The 14,805-nt window shown below is 38.9% G+C and overlaps 1 protein-coding gene across 3 annotated transcripts in view; it reads right to left on the bottom strand.

Annotated features, from left to right (window-relative positions):
* Positions 1-10,652, bottom strand: part of LOC109678427 (UDP-glucuronosyltransferase 2B31-like) — a 34,323-nt gene extending 23,671 nt beyond the window's left edge. Inside the window, exon 1 of one of the 3 annotated variants that reach the window (XM_074042074.1) lies at positions 10,029-10,652. Coding sequence is in view for 1 of the 3 variants with exons in the window: in XM_074042075.1 (XP_073898176.1) it covers positions 10,029-10,137 (109 nt within the window). In the remaining 2 variants the exon portion in view is untranslated. The remainder of the gene's footprint in view (positions 1-10,028) is intronic. The other 2 variants (XM_074042073.1, XM_074042075.1) reach the window with 2 other exon arrangements.
* Positions 10,653-14,805: the final 4,153 nt, after the last annotated feature.

The following is a 14,805-nucleotide window of genomic DNA, read 5'->3' as shown; positions in this document are numbered from 1 at the left end:
TGGCTAGTGAGACATTCCTTTATTATGTAGCTTCCTAGACATATAACTAGAAATACAGTAACAACATTGCTGAATCAGGATTATTTGACTATCATGTTTCAATAGGTTTTTTCCTATACAAACATTATTGATGTATCAATCACATACCTTACAATTCACCAGTTTTAAGTACATAGTTCAGAAGTTCATAGTACAATCTCAGAATTATAAATCAACCACTGTAATCAAGTTAGAGCATTTTAGTATCCCAGATGAAGCTCTATACTGTTAGCAATTGTGCATGCTCCTGTACTAGGCAATTGCTAATCTGCTTCCTCTACTTATGGCTTTCCTTATTTTGGACATGAAACATGTGGTATTTGTGATTGGCTTACATATTCACAAAATTTTTTTAAAAAGATCACCCATTTATAGCAGCTATTGGAAATTTATTCCTTTAACAGCCAAATCATAGTTCATAGCATAGACCACATTTGCATATTTATTCCCAAGATGATTGACGTTTGTTTTGGTCCTAACTTTTGACTACAATGCATGATGCTATTTATTAACATTCATGTATTAATTTTATGAGGATATGTTTTTATTTCTCTTTGGTAAATAACTAAACATGGTATTGTTGAATCATATGATAATTATCTTTAACTTTTGAGGAGCTAGCAGACTGTTTTACAAAGTGACTATACCAATTTCCATCCCCATAAGTGTATGAGTATTCTTTCTCACATTTGTGCCATTGGTCTATTATTTATCTTCTTGATTATAACTATGGTAAAAGGGACAAAGTGATATTGCATTGTGGTTTTACTTAAATTTCTCTATAATGCTGTTAATCATTTTTCATTTGCCTATGATTATTTGCATATCTTTCTTGGAAATATGTCTACTCAGATCCTTTGGACATTTTTGGTTATTATTTCTGCCTACTATAGGTTTGTTAGCTTTCTTTTATTTATTTTATTGTTGTGCTTGGTAGGGATATCTTGTAGCATTTACAAAGGTTCTTACAGTACATCAAATACATTATACCTGAATTCATCCCCTCCACCATTCACCTTTATCTACCCCCCGATTCCTGGAATAGTTTCAGCAGGCATCTTTTTTCTGTTTACATTTTGTGTACACAGTATTTGCACTATATTCACCCTTTTACACCCTTTTCCCACCTTCTCTCCTCCTCCCAAGGACTTTAGTCCCCCTAGGAAGGACTTGTTCTGCTCTTATGTTCTCTAATTTTGTAAAAGAAAGGAAAAAGAAGTGGCATTTTTGCCTTCTTAAGATAGCTACACAGGGAGTTTCCTTGTGGCACGTCCATGAATATATGATTTGGTTCATCTCCTCTGTTTTTCTTTGGACTTTACTCCCTTTCTTATGGTTGCTTCAAACAGTTTAGAGATTCTATATTCATTCTTATATAGAGAGTACATCAGCCATACTCACCTTAACTTCCTTCTTTTACCCTCTCCTTCTTCTATGTGACCTCCCCTTAGCAATATTTTTAAGAATATTGCTGCATTTGTATTAATTTATATTCAACATATGAGAGAAAAAATATGACTTTTGGCCTTCTGAACCTGGCTGACTTCACTTAAGATGATGTTCTCCAGTTCCATTCATTTATGTGCAAATGAGAACATTTCATTCTTCTTTGTGATTGAATAGAATTCCATTGTACATAAGTACCACATTTTCTTAATCCATTCATCAGTAGTGGGGCATCTTGGCTGTTTCCATAGCTTAGCTACTGAGAGCAGTGCTGCAATAAATATGGGTGTGCAAGTGCCTTTATCTTACATTCCTTTGGATATATCATGAAAGTAGAATAGTTAGTTCATATGGCAGTTCTAGTTTATATTTTTGAGAAGCCTCCATATTGTTTTCCATAGTGTATGAGGGTTTTTTTTATCCACATCCTCACCAACCTTTGTTGTTTGTGTTCTTGATGGTAGCCATTTTAACAAGAGTGAGGTGGAATCTTAATGTGATTTTCATTTGCATTTCCTTTATGGCCAGGGATGCTGAGCATTTCTTCATGTGATTTTTAGCCATTTGGATTTCTTTCTTTGAGAAATCTCTGTTCAGTTCTTTTGCCCATTTCTTCATTGGGTCATTAATTTTGGGGGACTTTAGTTTTTGGGAGCTCCCTATATATTCTGGCTCTTAATCCCTTGTCAGATGTATAGCTGCCAAAGATTTTCTCCCATTCTGTGGGCAGCCTCTTCAATTTAGATACCATTTCTTTTGTTGTACAGAGCCTTTTAATTTCATGTAGTCCCATTTGCCAGTCCTTTCTCTTAGTTGCTGAGCTACTTAGTTCTATTGAGGAAGTCATTGCCTATGACTATTAATTCCAATGTATTCCTTGGTCTTCCTGCACTAGCTTCAAAGTTTCAGGACTTATGTAAGGTCCTCAATCTACTTTAAGTTGATACTTGTACAGGGTGACAGATTTGGATCTTGTTTCAGTTTTCTGCATGCAGATATCCAGTTTTCCCAGAATCATTTGTTAAAGAAGCTGTCCTTTCTTCATCTATGTTTTTGGCATCTTTGTGAAAAATCAGGTGGGTGTAGCTACCTGAGTTCATATCTGCTCTTCTATTCTGTTACACTGGTCTTCATGTTTGTTTTGTGCCAGTACCATGCTGTTTTTATTGCTATGGTCTGTAGTATAGTTTGAAGTCATGTATTGTGATACCTACAGTGTTGCTCTTTTTGCTCAGTATTGCCTTATCCGTTTGTGGTCTTTGTACTTCCAAATGACCTTCAGGGTTGGTTTTTCAATCTTGTGATGAATGTCATTGGAATTTTTTTTTGGGAATTTGCATTGAACATGTAGATTGCTTTTCACTATGTTGGTTCAACCAATCTATGAGCATGGGAGATCTTTCCACCAGCTGTAGTCTTTTTCAATAGTTTATAGTTATCTTGTAGAGATCTTTTACATCCTTTGTTAAGTTTATTCCTATGTATTTTATTTTCTGAGGTTATTGTAAATAGAATTATTTTCCAATATTCTTTCTCAATATGTTAATTATTGGAGTATAGAATGGCTACTGATTTTTGTAGGTCAATTTTGTATCCTGTAACTTTGCTGAAGCTGTTTATGGTGTCTAGGAGCATTTTGGTGGAGTTTTTCTGATCTTTTAGATACAAGATCATTTCATCTGCAAATAGGGGTAGTTTAACTACTTCCTTTCAAATTTGTATTCCTTTTATTTCTTCTTTCTGTCTTATTTCTCTGGATAGGAATTCCAAGATGATGTTGAATAAGAGTGGAGAGAGTGGACACCTTTGTCTCCTAGCTGACTTTAGAGGGAATGTTTTCAGTTTTTCCCAATTTAATATGATGTTGGCTATAGGCTTGTCATATATAGTCTTTATTATGTTGAGGTATATTTCTTTTTTTCCTAGTTTCATCAGATCTTTTATCATGAAACGATGTTGAGTTTTGTCAAAGGCTTTCTCTGTATCTATTGAGATGAGCATGTGTTTTTTGGCTTTTCTTCTGTTAATATGCTGTATTATATTTAATGATTTGTGTAGGTTGAAACACCCCTGAATCCCTGTGATGAAATCAACTTGATCACTGTGTATGATCTTTTGGATATGCTGTTGGATTCAGTTTGGCAATATTTTATTGAGGATTTTTGCATCTACATTCACTAAAAAGATTGACCTACAATTCTCTCTCTCTCTTTTTTTGTTGTCCTGTCCTTGTCAAGTTTACAGATGAGTGTAATACTGGCTTCATAGAATGAATTTGGCAGTGTTCCTTCCCCTACGATTTAGTGGAAAAGTTTGAGGAATGTTAGTGTTAATTCTTTTTATACTCTTCATTGTTGTGTTGGGTGGGGGGTACATTGTGACATTTACAAAGGTTCTTACAATGCATCAAATATATCATACTAGGATTCACCCCTCTACTGCTCTCCTTTATCCCCACCTCTCCTCAATTCCTGGAATAGTTTCAAAAGGTATCCTTTTTGCATTTACATACATGTGTATACACTTTTTGCACCCTCCTATCCCTTTAACTACCATCTCTCCCTTCCCACTGGTACCAATCTTCCCCCCAACACACCCTGGTCTGTCCTCCTATTCTCCAATTTTGTAAAAGAAAAAAGATAAAAAGAAAAAAAATGAACATTTTGCTTGTTTGAGATAAAGGTATCTAGACAAGAAGTTTCCTTGTGGTAGTTCCATGTATATATGTATTATTACTCCAATTGGTTCATCTTCTGTAATATTCTTCATTCCACCTTAGTCCCTTTCTTGTGGTAGTTTCAGTCAGTTTAAGAGTTCTAAATTCATTCTTGTATAGGTAATGTAGCAATCATATTCAACTTCTTAGTTTCCTTCTTTTACCCTACCTGTCCCATATGTGACTTCCCTTTAGTGTGAACAGTGTTTCATACTATTGCTGCATTTGTATTAGGTTTATATTCCACATATGAGAGAGAATATCTGGTTTTTGGCCTCTGAGCCTGGCTAGCTTCATTTAAGATGATGTTGTCTGGTTCCATCATTTACCTGAGAATGACAAAATTTCATTCCTCTTTGTGGCTGAGCAAAATTTCATTGTACATAAATATCAAATTTTTTTTAATCCATTCATCAGTATAGTGGGGCATCTTGGCTATTCCCATAACTTAGTTTTTCTTTAAAGGTCTGGTAGAGTTCAGCAGAGAATCTGTCAGATCCTGGACTTTTCTTTTTTGGGAGACTCTTTATTGCAGCTTAGATTTCATTGTATGTTATAGATCTGTTAGGTGATTAATATCCTGGTTGGTCCAGTTTCAGATGGTCATATGAACCTAGAAATTTGTCCATTTCATCTAGATTTTCCAGTTTATTTGAATATAGGTTTTCAAAATAATCCCTGCTGATTTCCTGGATTCCTTTGGTGCTTATTGTTAATTCCCCTTGTTTTTTTCTAATTATATTAATTTAGTTCTTTTTCCCTCATTTTAGTCAGATTTGCCAGGGGTTTGTCAATCTTGTTTATCTTTTCAAACAACCAGCTTTTTTGTTCCATTGATTCTTTATATGGTTTTTTTTGATCTCTATTTCATTGATTTTGGCCCTCATTTTTTTTTTATTTCTCTCCTTCTGCTAGTTTTGAATTCAGCTTGTTCCTAATTTTCTAGGAGTTTAGAATGCAGCATTAGGTCATGTATTTGAGTTCTTTTTCTGTTTTTAATATATGCACTCATGGCTATAAACTTTCCCCTTAGGACTTTCTTTTCTGTGTTCCATAGGTTCTGATAGGTTTAGCTTTCATTCTCATTAAGTTCCAAAAACTTTTTGATTTCTTCCCTTATTCTTCAATGACTCACTCATCATGGAGCAATGTGTTATTCAGCCTCTAGGTGTTTGAGTATTTTGTGCTGTTTCTTTTGTTGTTAAATTCTAGTTTTATTGTGTTATAATCAGTATGTGGGGTTATTTCAGTTTTCTTATATTTGTGAAGTTTTGCTTTGTGACCTAAACTATGGTCTATTTTGGAGAAAGTTCCATGAGCTGCTAAGAAAATTTATATTGTTCTGTTAGAGGATGGAATACTCTATAGATACCTGGCAGGTCCATAGATCTAAATCTATGGTGCCATTCAATTCTAGAGTTTCTTTGTACATTTTTTCTTTCTTTTTGGTCTGGTTTACCTATCTGTTGGTGATAGAGGAGTATTGAAGTCTCCCACCACCATTGTATTGAGGTCTATCTGTGTTATTAAGTCCAGTAATGTATGTTTAATGAAGTTGGGTGTACCAACATTGGGCACATATAAGTTAGCAATTGTTATTTCCTCTTATATTGCTCCTTTTATTAGTATGAAGTGACCTTCTTTGTCTCTTCCAACTAGTTTAGGTTTGAAATTACTTTATCTGATATAAGAAGTGCCTGTTTTGGGGGACCATTATCTTGGTCAATCTTCTTCCACCCTTTCACTCTAAGGCAATGTTTGTTTCTCTCCACAAGGTGGGTTTCTTGTTAACAATAGACTGTTGGGTCTTCCTGCTGGCTAGTGTCTTTTGATGGGGAGTTGAGCCCATCAATATTCATTAATTTTTTTTTTTTGTAAAAGTTTGTGTGTGTGTGTAACTAATTCTATGCTGCCCTGTAATTATTTGTCTGATCTTCTCTTGAGGTTTGTTCCCAAACTTACATTGTTATATTTGTTTTCATCTTCTCTGAGAAGGATTTCTTTCAGGATCTTCTGTATTGGTGGTTTAGTGGTCATGCATTGTTTTAATTTCTGTTTATCATGGAAGGTTTTTATTCCCTTCAATTCTGAATGATAGATTTGCTGGTTAGAATATCCTAGGGCTGAAGGTGTTTTCTTTCAGTGCTCAAAATACTTCATTCCATGCCCTTCTTGTTTTTAAGGTTTCCATTGAGAAATCTGTTGTTATTTTGATTGGTTTACTTTTATATGTTTGATTTTTTTTCTCTCACAGTCTTCAATATTTTTTTTTTGTTCTCTGTACTAGTTGCTTTAACAATAATATGCTGTGAAGAGGTTCTAGTTTGGTCATGTCTTTTTGGTGTCCTAGAGGCTTCCTGTACCTGAATGGGCATCTCTTTCTTGAGACTTGGAAAATTTTCTGCTACTATTTTGTCAAATATATTACATATACCTTTGGCTTGGAGCACTTTTCCAATTCCCATGATTTTTATGCTTGGTCTTTTGATGGAGTCACAGAGTTCTTGTGTATTCTTTTTTGCAGTTTTTGACTCTTTTGCCTAATGATTCTTCTGTTTTTATATATATATCTATTTTGTCTTCAAATAAATGAAATTCTGCCTTCTACTTATTGCAATCTGCTGGAGTGGCTTTCAAGTGTATTTTTCAGTTGATTTAAGGGACTTTTTATTTCCAGAATTTCTGTTTGATTTTTTTCCCTGAGACTTTCCAAATCTTTGCTATCCTTCTCTTTCATATCTTGTGTTGTCTTTTCTTTCATACACCTCTTTTTTTATGGTCTGTTTAGTTTCATTTTAGAGTTTGTTAAAATCCTCTGTTAGTTCATTGAATGTTTTCTGTGTCTTCTCTAGTTTTTGATCCATGTTCTCTTGATATTTGTTGAGTTGTTTTTGCAAGTTTTCTTTAAGCTCCTCGAACATTTTTTATCATCATTCTTCTGAAATTAGCAACTGGGGATTCATTCCCTTCACTTCCATCAACTTTTATATTATGGTAATTTTTAAAATGTTTTATTGCTAGTCTTTTTAGGAGTTGTATTCCCCTGCCTTTTTTTTCTCCCCATGTTTCCATTTTGTGCTTTGCTCTTATGCTGTTGATTAGTTAATTGGGGGTTTTAACCACCTGTTTGCTTTCCCTTGATTTAATTTTTATCCTCTGACTAGCTTAGTTGTTTGCTAAGTTGTTATAATATTTCTGTTCCCTGACCTGGAGGTATAACTAAGCAATAACAAATTCCAAAATTCAAGGCCAAAGCAGTTTTTTGCATAATATATAAGAACCCCCTTTACTTTACTGTCTATCATCAGAGGGGAATGGGGAGATAACCATTGTTTAGATAGAGATAGTTACTTGGGTAATTGAAGAAGGGACAGGGAAGGGCAATTGGATAAGGTACAGAAGAGGTGTGAGGTGTGGAGGTTGAAGGGAAATAGAGCCCTAAGTGTGTTGAGGTGTAGGTCTGTCATTGGGGAGGAAGGTGCTATTGTCAGGGATTGCAGAGGGATAGAAAAGATAGGGGTAATGCATAAAGTCGGTATAATAGACCATTCAGTGAATGGTGAGTGTGGAGGAGGTAGGGACAGTGGGGTGGGGAAGGTACAGGGAGGAGACAAGGGAAAGCAGAAGAAAGGAGAGAATAGAAGAAAAGAGAAGAAAAAAGTTAGGAGGAGAGAAAGGAAAGTGGGGCAAGAGAGGGCTAAGCCACATTAATATTTGGTCAGAATGGAAGAGAGAGATAGGTGATAATAGATTGTAAAAAAAAAAAAAAGGAAAAAAATTAAGAAACTAAAAATAAGAAATGGGCAAATGAACTGAGCAGAGCCTTCTCTACAGAAGAAGTCCAAATGGCTAAAAAACACATGAAAAAATGCTCACCATCCCTGGTATAAAGGAAATGAAAATCAAAACCACACTAAGATTCCACCTCATTGCCATAAGCATAGCTAGCATCAAGAAACAAACAACAGCAAATGTTGGTGAAGATGCGGGAAAAAGAAACCCTCATACACTCCTGATGAGAATGTAAGGTAGTACAACCCCTATGGAAATCAATATGGAAGATACTTTAAAAAACTAAAAATAGATCTGCCATACAATTCAGCAATACTCTCCAAGGGATATACCCAAAAGATTGTGAGTCAGCTTACAACAAAAGCACCTGTACACAACAGTGTTTATTGCAGCACTATTGACAAGAGATAACTAAGCTATGGAAACAGCCAAGATGCCCCACTACTGATGAATCAATTAGGAAAATGTGGTTTTTGCATACAATGGAATTCTACTCAGCCACAAAGAAGAATGAAATTTTGTCATTTGCAGGCAAATGGATAGGATTGGAGAACATGATCTGAAATGAAAATAGCCAAACTCAGAAGGCCAAAAATTGCATTTTCTCTCTCATGTGTGGAATGTAAACCTAATACAAATGCATATGAAACACTGGTCACAGTACAGGGAGGTCATGCACAGGAGGAATAGGGAAACTAAGAACTTGAATACAATTGATATACCTTCTATAGAAGAATTAATATAGAAATCTTAAACCCAATGATACTACCATAAGTAAAGGGCTAAGATAGAATGAAGAAAATTAGAAGCGATAAACCATTTAGGGTTATAATACATATATACATGGAAATACTACAAGGTAACTCCCCGTGTAGCTACCTTCATCTCAAACAAGCTATAATGTCATGCTTTTCTTTTTATCTTTTATCTTTTTTCTTCTACAAAATCAGAGTGTGGAACAGGTCCTGCCCAGGGGGGGAGGGCTAGTATTAGTGGGAGGGGGAGAGGTGATGGGAAAAGAGAGTGTGTGTGTGTGTGTGTGGGGGGGTGGGTGAATACAATGCAAAAACTGTATGTAAATGAGGAAATGATATCTGTTGAAACTATTCCAGGAATCAGGGGAAAGGAGGGACAAAGGAGAATGGTGGAGGGGTAGAATTCAAGTGTGATATGATACATTGTAAGAACCTGTGTAAATTCCACAGTGTGCCTCCACCCAGCACAACAATAAAGGGAAAAAAGATAAATAATAATAATAATAAATTAAAGAAAAAAAGAAAAAAAACAGTTCACTGAACATTCTGGATTCTTTCCTCTGATTTCAAATCTAGATGCTGACACTTTTGACTGAGGCTCTCTCAGTGTCTCTGTCCCTTCATATAGTAGGTTTGCTGGGCAGTGTGGCAATGGATGTTGCCCTTCCCTGTCATACAGCTTTTGGGGGAAAATGCATCAGGGTGTTTGAGCCCAGGCTTTCCTTGGTGGTATGGGCCATGAATTGCAAGTGGGTTTTCTGAAATGGTCCTGCCATGAGCTGATTTGTGAGCAGTTGCCAGTCCCACAGGGCATGCTGAAATTAAGCTTTTTAATTGATCACTTTTCAGCTCATAACCAGTTTTCTCCATGGTGGTCAAATATGTTGTTGATTTCACCAGACTGCAGCTGTATTGTTCTGCCACTACTCAGGCTCCAGCAGCCCAGTGTTCCTCCCTGCCCTCCCACAGTCTAGGTTAACTCAGCATTCTGCCTCACCCCCCACAAGCTAAGTCAGCTCAGCTTTCCACTCTAACCCCACACAGGCTTGGCCAGCTCAGCATTTGGTTACACCCTCACATGGGCTAAGTCAGCTCAGCATTCCACCCTGCCCCCACACAGGCTAGGTCAGCTCAGCATTCTGCCCCACCCCTGCCAGACAGGGGTGAATTGTTCCCTCCATTTATGTGGCCACCAGTTTGTCCAGGGGGGTGCAATCTGCCCACAGGCTCCACTGAACTATGTGGTTCCCTCAAGGGAAGGTGATGTGTTGTCCTCCTACCTGGCAGGGTTGAAGATTCTCTTGGATGGAATTGGGTCAGCTCCGGCAGGGCACAGGTAGGCAGGAGTCTAAAGTTCTGTGTCTTTGTAATATGGCAGGTCCAGGACATCCTAGATTCTTGCTCAACTCGTTCTGCAGTTCTCTACATTGAGTCTTTGCTTTTCTCAATCAAGAAAAAGGAAGTGAGGAAAAAAAAAGGGGGAAGAACGGCTTTCTGGCAGGCAAACCCACAGCTGTGCCTGTTCCAGTCCCTGCTGAGACTTCTCCAGCTTTTTATGTGCAATAAAAAGCTAATTTAAGGGTTGCTCATTCCTTTTCCTATCTCTGCACCAAACCCTCCCTTTGTACTTCCTGTTCCCCTGTGCAAGTTCTATTAGCCTCTAAATCAGCTTCTAAACCAACCAAATCCTCTCCCGAACCTCCTCCTTCCCCATGTAAGCAGACTTCCTTGTGCTTCTTGCCCTGCCTGTCTCTTCTTATCTTCCTGAGGACTTTCCCATCATGGTATCCAGCCAGCAGCTCCTTGCCAACTCTGGCCTCAAGGCGATTCCAGCTCTGGGGGAGCTTGTAAGCTGTTATCTCAAGGTTATTGTTGGGCCCCAACTAGGAAAAAAATAACAGATGTGGGGCCCCGTTTAAAAAATAACAGGGACATCGTCATTTCAGGCTCAGGCTCCTTTGTTCCTTAGCACTGACCTGAGCACCACCACTCGCCTGGAATGCTCCATAACCTGGGCATGAACCCTCCTCTGGAATGCACCACCTCAGCCCTGATCCAATCCTAATTGAGCAAAGCAGGCCCTTGCCCAAGGTGACCATAAAAAAGAATAACTCTGGCCACACTCCTGATGACCAAGACACAATGGAGTAAAAACCAATTCCAATATGCCAAGACCCCCTCACCTGAATAACATCCAACCTGTTTACCCCTAGAATGAGAAGTCCTGCCTCCTGCCTTTCCCCAATAAAAACCCTGCTGAGGTGAGGCTTGGGGCTCTCTGTGCAGATCTGCTGTGTTGGTGAGGTCGGAGAGCCCGAGCTTAAGCCTGAATAAAGGCTCTTTGTTTTTGCATGTGACTTCAGACTCCTGAGTGGTCTTTTGGGGTCTTGTGATCTGGGTACAACAGTTATAGTCTCAGGAACAACAAAATGGGCGTTACTGTGGTCTCTAAACTTCTCATTTAAAATTTTCTATACTTTCTGGCTCAGCATAAATTTTCCCTCCAAATATTAGCACTAGTCATCCCTGTGGTATTGTTATTGCCCAAGGATGCCCTCTGAATGCCTTTCTCTAACTCTACAGACGATGTATTCCTTTGTTAAAAAGGTAGCCTTTATTAAAGAGGCTGCCAGCTTTTAGCTAAAAGACAGGATCCTAGCATTTTGTTCTTTCTAGATGAGACCTGCCCCTTCCAGTCTCTGGCTTGTAAATGTTGGAAGCTTTGTACTAAGGCCTGGCCTCAGTATGCCTTGGGTGACCAAGAGAAGTGGCCTTCACAGGGTTCCTTAAATTACAATACCATGCTCCAACTAGACCTTTTTTATAAAAGGAAAAGTGAGCTGAGATCCCCTATACAAATTTTCTTTCATTTCTGAGACCATCCAGATTGGCTCCATGATTACTATCTAGGTACTCAAACACTGGCCATTCTTTGTAAGCCACAGGATAAACATGGAAAGGAGAACCAAAAGGCCCCTTATCAATGACAAGTCCCCCCACCCCTACTGCTCCACCCTCTGCCCTACCTTCTAGGCCATCTTAATATTCAGAACCTCCAAATGGGTGCTTCCCCCTTCAACAGGCAATGGTAGGAAGAGGGTAAGTCTATGTCCCCTTCCAGCTATCAGATCTAAGGGAAATTAAAAATCATCTGGACAGCTATATTGATGACCAGACAAATACGTTCAAGCGTTTATCTCTGTGATCCAAACCTTTGAATTGGCATGAAAGGATATTATGCCTCTACTAGACCAGACTCTTTTCTCATTAGAAAGGCAATGGGTTCTGGCCCAGGCCACTCAGGTTGGAAATGATTACCATTTACAATGAGCCCCAATACTAGTGGAGCCTAAAAATGAGGGAATAAACATGCCTATACCTACAGGGGCACAGGCAGTCCCCTTGACAGATCCATACTAAAAGGGGCTGGTGATATGGCTCAAGCAGTAGAGTGCCACTTTGCAGACATAAAGTCCTGAGTTCAAGTCCCAGTACAGCCAAAGGAAAAAAAAATATTTGGGGATGAGGACATAGCTCAGTGGGAGGGTGTCTGCCCAGCATGTGCAAGGCCCTGGGTTCAATTCCCCAGCATTGGTAAATTAAAAAAAAAATGGTAAGGAAGATAAGTGGCATTAATGTCACTTCAGACATCTCATAGTGGAAGAAAGTAGTTTAACCTAGACCAGATCCCTCATTCTTCAAGTGAGGAAACTGAGGCCCAGAACAGTTCAGAGACCTGCTCTCCAGAGTGTCAGGTGTCAATGTAAAATAACAACTTTGCCTTACAGCAATGTCCTGAAGAAAACTCCCTTACCTTTCTATAGCATCTTAAGGATGCTGTCAGAAAGCATACCACGGTGGACCCAGAGTCACAGGTGAGAGAAGTTCTCCTCAAAGATAAATTTCTAACTCAGTCAGTCCCAGATATTCATAAAAAACTCAAAATCTGTGGCTGAAAGGAAAAAGTCATTGAATCAACTAATACTACTAGCTGTATGTATAGCTATGTCTGTATCTCTGTATGTCTGGGAACTTACTAACAGGAGAGAAAAAGATAAGAGACATCATAGCCTAATTGCTGCTCTCAGAGAAGTCCCCACCTGACTGGGGCCTGCATCCTGAACTTACTAACATGGTGGACAGGAGGGGCACTTCTGTAGGGAATGCTTAAGGAGGGGGCAGCCTGGGAGACAGTCCCACCCCCAACTGGGACCCTGCCCTCTCTGCAAAGGTAACCACTGGAGGTCTAAGTGCCCGGCCTCTTGTCCATGCAACACTTCTTGGCATCGATATTGAGGAGCTTTGTGGTAGCCATAATGGCAGAAAAGCGAAAGGTCATTTTCATGCTAGACAGTGGAGCTCATTTCTCTGTCTTACCTTTCTCTCCGGATCCCCAGTAAAATGACAAAACATATCATTTGGGGCAAATCTGGCCAGCCCCTAAAGCACTGTTTTACCTGGCCTCTGGCCTGCTCTTGGGGAGACCTCCTCTTCTGTTATTCTTTCCTCATAGTTCCTGAAACTCCAGTGTCCCTGATGGGATGCGATTTACTATCTCAACTAAAAGCTCAAATTCTCCTCCCACTAGGCAGCTATTTCTCCTGCCCCCTCCTTTAGGAACAAATAAATTGCACAGTGTGGACTGATGAGATGAGTGTAGGGAGATCCAGGATGGCCCTCCTTATTCAAATAAAGCTCAAAGATCCCTCACAGTTTCCACACCCAAAAACAATATCCCCTCAAGCCTGAGGGACACGAGACCTTATGCCTATCATAAATTCCTTATGATTGCTCCAGCCCCAATAAGAAATTTTAAATTCTATAAAAGTTAATTTTAAAATACAAGTTACAAAGTAAACAACTGTAAAGGGTATAGAGAGGTATTAAATGTATTTTTTTTTGAGAAGTTAAAGGAAAAAGGAATGTTTTTGGATGAGAAAGAATTTTGTAAAGAAGGGTTTGTCCTAAAGATTGTTTCAAATAGGAGGGATAAGGACAATCCATCAAACAGTTTAGTTCTCCTACAGGATATTCGACCCTCTCCATTGGGACTTTGATGGACCAGCCCTCATCTGGGCTCACAACACCCACTGCTGTCAAGTTCAATGGGATCCCCCAGTGGCAGCACCTCTCAAGGAACAGTTAGAAAAACAGAGAAGGGAGTTGGGGGACTCTTGGAATCCTCTAGGGAATGACATTTCACAGTGGTTCTCCTGGCTAATACCCATCCTGATGTCTATCATTCTTGCTCTCCTATTTTTAAGCTTCCTCCCTTGTATCATAAAAAGAATACAAAGATTTCTCTTAGACTGCATGTCTGCTACTGCTAATCAAAAGTTTAACCAGTTGTACATCCAGGGGTATAAACCTCTCCAAAACCGTCCAGAGGACTGCTGTGAGGACCCTACCAGGACACAGGAGTCTGAGGATGTTGCCCCACACAACGTCCACAGCCAGCAGGAAGCAGCTTAGAGTCCAATGCTTTGCCCCAATTCCCGATCCTCAGCCCCTACCCTCATCATTATTAAAGAAAAAATGGAATGATAGAACAATAATGTCACCATTTTGTGAATCGGTGGCCATTTTATCCTCAGGCCTCATTTGAGAAATGGAGCCACTCCCAATGACAGCCCTACCCTTAAACAGAAATTCCCATGCTCTGAGAGAAGCTCCACCCCTACTGGAGACTCCTGTGCATGTGCTAACTTCCTTAACCTCCCTCTTCTATAAAAGCCACACCTAGCCCAGAGTCTGTGCTCTGCCACCTTTCCCCAGCCAGACTGGCAGTGTGGGCCTGCCATTAAACCTTGCTCTTGGATGTCAGACTTTTCTCCTGAACTTTCTTTGTGAGCAGCATTTTTCCTAACAAATCTTATGTGCATCCTGTGAATTTCTTTTTCAAAAAAGTTTGTTATTGATGTATAAATATGCTACTATTCTTATGTATTGATTTTGTATCCAGCAGTTTTACCAAATTTATCAGTCTTAACAAATTTCAGGTATTTATATATAAAATTATGTTATATGCAAATAAGAATAATTTGATTTTCTCCTTTC

Source organism: Castor canadensis, chromosome 9 (assembly GCF_047511655.1).
Source record: "Castor canadensis chromosome 9, mCasCan1.hap1v2, whole genome shotgun sequence".
NCBI lineage: Eukaryota > Metazoa > Chordata > Mammalia > Rodentia > Castoridae > Castor > Castor canadensis.
This window is presented reverse-complemented; position numbering and strand designations above follow the sequence as displayed.